The sequence below is a fragment of the Pristis pectinata genome, chromosome 2, assembly GCF_009764475.1.
Source record: "Pristis pectinata isolate sPriPec2 chromosome 2, sPriPec2.1.pri, whole genome shotgun sequence".
In the NCBI taxonomy this organism is placed as follows: Eukaryota; Metazoa; Chordata; class Chondrichthyes; order Rhinopristiformes; family Pristidae; genus Pristis; species Pristis pectinata.
The window spans coordinates 24,804,712-24,814,088 of NC_067406.1; the positions used below are offsets into that span (position 1 = coordinate 24,804,712).

Here is a 9,377-nt window from a genome sequence, read left to right on the forward strand (position 1 = left end):
GGCTTTGTAAATAGAAGCAGGGAATACAAAAGCAAGGAAGTCATGATGAATCTTCATAAAACACCGGTTCAGTCACAGCATTAGTGTTGTGCCCAGTTTTGGGTGCCACACTTTAACAAAGATGTGATGACCATAGCAAAGGTGGAGAAGAGACTTGTTGGAAAGATGTTAGGGATGAGGGACTTTAGTTATGTGCATAGACTGCGGCAGCTGGTGTCATTCTCCTTAGAACGTAGGAGGTTGTGATGAGATCTGTTGGTGGTGGTGGTGGCATCCATTAGTCTCGCAAGACCATGGATCTGCGCATGGAGAGTCTTGCTTCAGTAGGTAGTGGTAGAGCAGCGTCTGTTGTGACTGTAGAGGCCTACATGGGAATGACAGTCACGGCTGCAGCGACTGCACTTGAAGGCGCTGTCCTCCTGTGTTTCTTTGGTGCTGTTTTTCCGGCCAGTGCGCTTTTCTTCAGCAGCTAGCCTCAGCTTCTCTTCTCCTCGTTTCAGACCTCTGTGTAGTTCCAGCCTCCAGTGAGATCGATCACTTGCAATTTCTTCCCACCTCTTGACCTTTATGTTCAGTGACTTCATGTCTCTCTTGCAGACAACTTTGAAGCGAAGATGGGGCTGTCCTTACGCTCTCTTGCCGGAGGCCAACTCCCCGTACAGCAGGTCTTTCAGGATCCTCCCGTCTGACATGTGATGTACATGGCCCAGCCAGCAGAGACAGCGTTGTTGAAGCAGGGTGAAGAGGCTGGGTATCTGAGCGTGGCTCAGGACCCCATTGTTGGTGACTCTGTCAGTCCACTTGATGTCCAGGATGCGTCTCAGGCTACGAAGGTGGAAGGCATTAAGACGCCGCTCCTGTCTGGAGTAGAGGCTCCAGGTCTCGCTGCCGTAAAGCAGCGTGCTGAGGATGCAGGCCCTGTAGACTGCAACGTTGGTGCTTGTTGTCAGCTTTCTGCTCTCCCAGACTCGCTTTGCCAACCTGGCGAATATTAAGGCTGCTCGTCCGAACCGTCTGTTGATCTCGGAGTTTAGGGAGAGACTATCTGTGATAGTGGAGCCAAGGTATGCGAACTCGTGGACTACCTCCAGCTCGTAGTTGTTGATGGTAATGGCAGGGGGGTGCTCAACACCTTGACCCAAAACGTTTGTCTTCTTCAGGCTGATGGTCAACCTAACATCTTGGCAGGCTCTTGAGAAGGTGTCCATGAGGCTTTGCAGTTGCTCTTCAGAGTGTGTTGCCAATGCCGTGTCGTCTGCAAACAATATGTCCCTGATGAGTACTTCGCGAACCTTGGTTTTCGCCCTTAGCCAAGACAGACTGAACAGCTTCCCATCCGATCTGGTGTGGAGGTAGACACCATCTGTTGATGTTCCAAAGGCGTGCTTCAGCATGACTGCGAAGAAGATGCCGAACAGGGTGGGGGCAAGCACACAGCCCTGCTTCACACCGCTGCGGATGTTGAAGGCCTCCGAAGAAGAGCCGTCAAACTGAACCACGCCTTTCATATCTGTGTGGAATGACTGAACTATCCTGAGGAGCCTCGAGGGACAACCAATCCTGGTGAGGATCCTGAACAGGCCGTCTCTGCTCACAAGGTCGAAGGCCTTTGTGAGGTCAATGAAAGCAACATAGAGTGGTTGTCTTTGCTCTCTGCATTCCTCTTGTAGCTGTCGAAGGGAAAAGATCATGTCGATTGTAGAGTGTTCTGACCTGAAGCCACACTGAGATTCGGGATATACCCTTTCGGCGATTTTCTGCAGTCTGTTCAGGACCACACGGGCGAAAACTTTCCCGACGATGCTCAGCAGAGAGATCCCCCTGTAGTTGTTACAGTCACTTCTGTCCCCTTTGTTCTTATGTAGGGTGGCAATGTCTCTCATGTCCTGCAGCACTGCTCCCTCTTTCCAGCACTGGCAGAGTAGTTCGTGCAGGTGGTTTAGTAGGACACCCTTTGCGCACTTGATGGCCTCTGGTGGAATGCCGTCCAATCCAGGTGCCTTCCCAGTGGGTAGGCTGTCGATGGCTTTACTCAGCTCTCCGGCAGTCGGCAGTGCATCCAGTTCCTCCATGATAGGCAGGCAATCCATGGTGTCTAGCGCGTTATCCAAGATGTTGTTTTCCCTGGAGTAGAGTTCGGAGTAATGCTCCGCCCATCTCTCCATCTGCTTGCCTTTATCTTTGATGGTCTCGTCTGTTTTGGTTTTCAGTGGTACTGACTTGCTCTGGGTTGGACCGATGGCTTTCTTGATCCCCTCGTACATTCCACGGATGTTGTCTGTGTCAAATGATGACTGGATGCTTTCGCAGAGTTGTAGCCAGTAGTCATTTGTACAGCGTCTGGCTGTTTTCTGAGCCCTGTTTCTTGCTATCCTTAGCGCTTGCATTGTTGCCTGGGTGGGGTGGCGTTTATGCTTTATTAGTGCAACACCCTTTGCCTCGATGACAGTGGTGAGTTTACTTGAGCTCGCTTCGAACCAGTCCTGTGTTTTGCCCTGTTTCTTCCCGAAGGCCTTGAGTGCAGTGCTGTGGATAGTGTCCCTGAGAGATTCCCATCTCTGCCGAGCATCCCATTCTGGTGGGTCTGCAAGGAGAGCGTCCTCCAGTGATTTGATGAACTCCGCCGCTTTGTCTGGGTGTTGGGTCTTACTAGCGTCGATGCATTGCCTGCCTGGAGGCTTGGCATGGTGCATCTTCTTTGGCTGAAGTCTGATCTTGCAGCAAACCAGAGAGTGGTCCATGTCAAAGTCGGCACTCTGAAAGGAGTGTGTCATGAGCATGTTTCTCAGGTGGCGGTGTCTTGTGATTATCAAGTCTAGCTGATGCCAATGTTTTGAGCGGGGATGTCTCCAGGACACTTTATGCTGAGCTTTGGTCTGGAAGTAGGTGTTAGTGACACACAATTCGTGGAGCATGCAAAGCTCAAGCAGTCGTTGCCCGTTATCATTCATGTTGCCAAACCTGTACCACCCCTGGCAGCTTGGCCAGGAGTCGTGGTCGGCGCTCACTCTGGCGTTGAAGTCGCCAAGTAGCAGCAACTGTTCCTGACTTGGGATTTCCTGTATTGTCATTGAGAACTGATCGTAGAACTCGTCCTTCGCGTCTTGTGTAGAGTAGAGGGTTGGGGCATAGACGCTGACGAGGTTGACAGGACCGTCGGATGTGTGGAGTCGTAGTGAGAAAATCCGCTCCGTCCCTTTCTCGCTAGGCTCCACCATCTTCAGCAGCGAGTTCTTCACTGCAAAGCCGACACCATGCTCTCTGGTCTCATCTGAACCCTTGCCCTTCCAGAAGAAGGTATAGTCTCTCTCACGTAAGGTTCCCGATTCTGCGAGACGTGTCTCTTGGAGCATTGCGATGTCCACTTGGAGCCTCAGCAGTTCATTGTTAATCACTGCTGTCTTGTGTGAGTCGCTGATCTCCCGAAGGTCATCTGATATATCAGTTTTCATAGTCCGTACATTCCAGCATCCTAGTCTGAGTGCTGGTTTCTTTTTTTGTCTTCTTGTTGTGCCTGGTGCAGTGTTTGCAGTCCACAGTTCAGGATACTTATATCCCTAAGCCCCACGCACCCAGTGGAGCGGGCGGACTGTGGCGGGACAGCACCTAATTGGCTGGGGGCTGCCCAGCTTAAGGCGGGCGGTAGCTGTCCAGTGAGACACGACGGTCTCTCCCTCTGTCGAAAGCAATCCCTGGCGCCTTGCTCTACGCCAATCGAGCGCAGGCTTATAACCGGTAATCTGCTGCTTTCCATGCTGTGCCGTCGCGGTGAGGCAACGCTGGAGTGTCCTCTCCAGGGCACAGGCCTGGTCAAGGTTGTATGGAAGACCAGCAGTTGACCATGCAGCAGGTCTCCCCTCTCCACACCACCAAGGGAAAGGCAAAAAGCCAATACAGCTTGGCACCAGTGTCATCGCAGGAGTTGCCAGAACGAGGTTGAAGACAACGTCGAACTGCCTTAGGGACTCTAGCTCTGTATTTGTCCTCAGGGCTTACTCCCGTAGCCTTTCCCATGAGTGGGTATAACCACAAGGCAGCGGAGGTTTGAAATCAGAGTTTTCCCTCTCTTAGATGGAATGCCTTCCCAGGCTGACGAGTTCCATCTACCCGACTGGGATCCGTTAGAGGTATTTAAAATCAAGAGGGGTATAGACAGAGTAGGTAGAGAGAAACTGTTTCCTTTGGTAGAGGCAACAAACACCAAGGACATAGAATTAGGTTGGTTAGTAAAATAACTAAAATAAAGACACCTTTTCTAGGTAGTGAGTGGCTAGGGTCTGTGATGTTATTGAGTGTACCATCCAAGAGCTCTAAACTTAAGTACGAGCACCCTCACTATAGGGAGATTAAACTGTATCAATTTACACTTCAAGCACTAGTTTACTTCACCATTTTAATCTCTACAGAAGGGTCTAGTTGTCAATAATCACTGTTTTGAGTGGAGGGTCCCTCCTCCCAACCAAGGAGGAGATACTTCCAGCTAACAAAGCAACTTAAACACAGTTTATTTTATTTTAAGTGAGACACGTTTAATTCTAATAAGTACTTCTTAACAACGACTCGTAACATACAAAGGATTTCCAAACATGAGTACAATTCTTACAACCTAAAAAGTCATACCAACAAGTTGCAAACAAACAAATCGTCCATCGCAAAAACCCAAGGCTGAGGAATGAATTCTAGGTCTTCTTTCTGTAACCCCTTCTCTCCATCATTCCCCCTAGCCTGACTGCTTTCTAACACTTGTACTGTTTTTTCACTGAGTTGATATCATTGGCATGTGATGTTTTTTCAACCACATTTTCAGGCCAGGTGACTGGAGTGTTTAATTAAGTAAATGTGGATCCTATTGTACTCTTGTAATGTTAAGAGGCTGAGCAGGGAATATTGGTTAGAAGTTTAACTTAGCAAAGAGCAAACATCTTGAGCCTTGGACAATTTCTGCTGTTTTTGCAAAAGGGATTTTAGCTTAATGAGCAACCACTTCTTGACCTTTGGACAGGCCGTGCTGCTGTGCTAAAAAGCTGAGGTTAGCAACAAGCTTTTTTGGGGCCTGGGAAGTGAATATCCATCACAGGTCTGCCAGGTGTGGATATGTAGGAAGGTTCAATTTTAACCTTTCAGGTAAGAAGTCCTGGGAGTATGGGCAGGGGGGGACAGGGAAGTGCAAGTAGCTAGTTTGCTCTGACGTTGAGCTGGTATGGACTTGATGGGCTCAATGGCTTCGTACTGTGCCATTACCCTGAAAGTGGCAGCACAGGTTGGTGAAGAAGGCATTGGGCACGCTTGCCTTCATCGGTCAGGGCAATGAGTACAGGAATTGGGTTGTCATTTTGCAATGGTACAAGATATTGGTGAGAGCCTCACTTTGAGCATTATGTGCAGTTCTGATCACTCAGCTACAGGAAGGATGTCATTAGACTAGAAAGAGTGCAGACAAGATTCATGAGGATGCTACTGGGACTGGAGTGCTTGAGTTATAAGGAGAGGCTGGGTAGGCTGGGACTTTTTTTCCTGGAGTGGAGAAGACTGAGGGCTGACCTTAATGAGGTGTATAAAATCATGAGGGGCATAGATAAGGTGGAATGGCCATAGTCTTTTTCCCAGGGTAAGGGATTCTAAAACTAGAGGCCAAAGATTGAAGGTGAGACGGAAAAGATTTAAAAGGGACCAGAGGGAAAACCTTTTCACACAGAGGATGGTGGGTATATGAAACAAGCTGCCAGAGTAAGCTGTAGAGGTGGGTACAATTACAATGTTTAAAAGACATTTATAAAGATACATGGATAGAAAATGTTTAGAGGGATATGGGCCAAACGCAGGCAAATGGGACAAGTTGGGCTGAAGGGCCTGCTTCTGTACTGTATAACTCTATGACTCTATTATTCAGTGATTCTATGGTAAGGTCAGAAGTGGGAATATTTGCCGATGTTCCAGCTCCTCAGATAATGTAATATTCCGTGTGCAATTCAGCTTGATCCAAACAACATGCAGCATGAGGACATAGCGGCAAATAATATTCACAGCAAGTAAATGTCAGGCAGTGTCACCTCCTTCAACAAAGTTTAACAATCACCATTGAATTCTCCCTAGCCAACATCCACAGAGTTTCAAATGACCAGACCTTAAGCTGGACCAGCTAGGTAAATACCTTGATTATAAGGGCAGGTCAGAGGCTGGGTATCCTGTGGGAGGTGATTTACTTCTTGATTCTCCAGAATATTTCCACCATCTGCAGGCCACAAGTTAGGAGTGTGACAGAATACCTTCATCTGCCTGGATGAGTGCAGCTTCAACATCAATCAGGGTGCTTAACACCATACAGGACAAAGTAATCCAGTTCACTGGTACCCAATCAGTTACCTTAAACATTCTCTCCCTCCAGCACTGGTTGGGCGTGGCTGCAGAGTGTACCATCTACAAGATGCACTACAAGACTGATCAAACCACAGTCTCTATCAGCTAGACAAAGGATATCTTTGGATGCATGGAAACAACACTGTCTGCAAGTTCCCCTTCAAGTAACACCCTGTCCTCATGATACTTGCCCTTCCTTCATTGCTGGGGAAAGTCCAGGAATTCTCTATCTGACCGTGGGCATACCTTCACCACACTGAGTGCAATGTTGAAGGACAAGAGGGATGAACAATAAATGTTGCCTTGCTGGTGACACCCATAACTACTGAGTTACTAAAAAAGTCAAAACTTCCCATTTTTGGTATTCTTCAGCCGCGTGACTGCTTGAACTGGTCAGTGTGAGGTCCAGCCATCCAGTAGGACCCTTTTAGGATGCTGTTGGATTGCTCAAGAGCAGGTAAGTGTTTCCCGATGGTTTTCAGACAGCTATGAACCTATTTCCATCAGCTGGAGCCAATGCATGTATTATTTGCACCTTTGAAGTGAACTAAGGAGGGACAGAGAAACATCAGCCAAGGCTCCCACTCTTGATTGCTTTCTCATGAGCTCAGCTGAAAAGGCCCTGTCTGCTGGTGTTTCTGCACCTTGTGAGCCTTCTGCACTTAAACCTCATTACATACCAAAGCTTATCTGCATATCCCTCTGATGTATTTATCAACCTCCTTGTGTAAAATCCAATAATCCAGCATCCGATTGTTCGGAGACCCTGATGGTCCGGCATTTAGTTCACTCATCAGGTCAGAATGTGAGCCGGGGTTCTGGACTGTGGGCTTGGGATCTGCAGCACCAAGGGTCAGGAACATGAGTAGGTTTGCAGCCAGACTTGGGGTCCAAGTGCTTGTATATTTCCCACAGCCTTTAAATTCACTAGGATCACAGGAAAATTTATTAGACTACTGTGTATCATAGAACATAGAACATTACAGCACAGTACAGGCCCTTCAGCCCACGATGTTGCGCCGACATTTTTTCCTAATATCTATCTAACCCTTCGCTCCCATATTGCCCTCCATTTTTCTATCATTCATGCGTTTATCTAAGAATCTCTTAAATGTCTCCAATGTATGTGCCCCCACAACCTCTGCCGGCAGTGCGTTCCATGCACCCACCACCCTCTGTGTAAAAAAACTACCTCTGACAGCCACCTTATATCTTCCTCCAATCACCTTAAAATTATGCCCCCTTAAACTTACCTTAAAATTACCTTAAAATCACCTTAAAATTATACCATGTGAAAATAAAAGTGCAATAAAAGTGTATTTGGGTATTAGTAAGAGTAACATTGAATAGTCTGGAAAATCGATAATTCCAGCACCACCAAAAACCTAAGGATGCCGGATTATCAGAGCTTTACTGTAAGTGCATCAGTAACAGGGCAAAGATGCTTCAGGAGTATTTTGGAGACATGAGGAAAGATCCAGAGCCAGGCAGATGGTGTGTAATGTCTGAACCTGAGCACCTATTTAACCGACAGTAATGTGTAACAACCTAACATAAAAAATAAATGAAGGGCAAAAGTATCACTTACACTTTGAAATGACAGGTGCACTTCCACTCCGTAATCAGCAATTGCTTTTAGTCATTAAGTGCAGTATTCATCTTTTCAGAACCAACATTTGAAACCACCACTGGTGCAAGTGACTGTGATGGCTACAGTGAAGAGATTGAGGAACAGTGGGTGGGTCAGAAAGAGATTGTTGCTTCGGAATATACAAACCAGAAAACAATCTGTAACCTCTTATCAACAATTAACATTCCTCAATCACTCACTCTCTCCAATATCTAACAAAGTATTTCTTAAGCTTCTCTTTCTTTTCTACCTGCCTGTATACTCCATTCCATAACATTCACTGCTTCCCATTCAGTGTAAACTTGGCAGTTTCCATCATCTTAGCACCAGTTTTGGTCCATGGTAATGATCTTCACCTTTTTAAACACTGACCTAAAACTTGACTCTCTCTCTTCATTTCCACATCGACCTGTCTGTCCTCAGCCTTCTCCACTGTCAGGGTGATGCCCAGTGCAAACTAGAAGAACAACACCTCATATTCTGACTGGGTAGTCTACAACCCAATGGTGTGGACACTAAATTTTCCAATTTCAGGTAACCCGTGTTCCTTTCTCTCTCCTTTTGATCCACCCGGGTTCTCTCACCCTCCTGTTTCCAACTCCTTCCCCCGCAGCCCACCATCACCCAGTCTCATTCCCCTCCCCTGCCTGCTTCCATCTGCCCATCATCCTCACCTTATCTGGCTGCACATCACCGTCCTCCTTTATCAGATTTCAGCACCTGCAGCCTCTTGTGTCTCCACTTATCACCTGCCAGACTCTGTCTCTACCTCTACCACTCCCCCACCCCTCCCACCCCCGCATCTGGTTCCACCTGCCCACCATCCCCCTCCTCATCAGGTTCCACCTATTGCCTGCCAGCTGCTGCCTTCATCCCTCCCACTCACCCCTTTATACTGGCTCTCTCCCCTCTACACTGTCAGTCCTGATGCAGGGTCTCCGCACAAAACATCGACCATCCCTCTCCCTCCACAGATGCTGCCTGACCCGCTGAGTTCCTGTAACGGTTTGTTTCTCGTGATCTCTCTTCATCAATGCTTCTTCACCTGCTCAGATTTCCCTGCAACATATCTACTTTTTATTTCTGGTTTCCAGCGTCCACCGCACTTCGCTGTTGTTTTACTTCTGTTCCCACATATTCATCTTAATTGGGCCTCTTATTTTGGATTGTCATGGTGACCACCAATTGAGTCCCATGAATGCATGCATGGCAAGCTCCTTGTGCTATCATGACCCCAATTATATGTTAACAGTCCAGTGAGCAAGGCACCAGCTGCACTTGGTAAACCCAGGCCAAGCCCCCGAGAGAAAGTCCACCCTCCATTCCCCCCACTTCCCTTCCACAAAACAGCCAAGTTTCTCCGCCTTGAGTTGCCTTCCCTCTGCAACCC

At 47.7% G+C, this 9,377-nt stretch overlaps 1 protein-coding gene across 1 annotated transcript; it reads right to left on the reverse strand.

Annotated features, from left to right (window-relative positions):
- Positions 1-1,256: 1,256 nt before the first annotated feature.
- Positions 1,257-3,452, reverse strand: LOC127580446 (uncharacterized; the record flags this gene model as incomplete). Its single annotated transcript, XM_052033931.1, has 1 exon — positions 1,257-3,452. A coding segment is annotated over exon 1 (2,196 nt), but the record flags the coding sequence as incomplete, so codon positions are not given.
- Between the last annotated feature and the right edge of the window lie 5,925 nt (positions 3,453-9,377).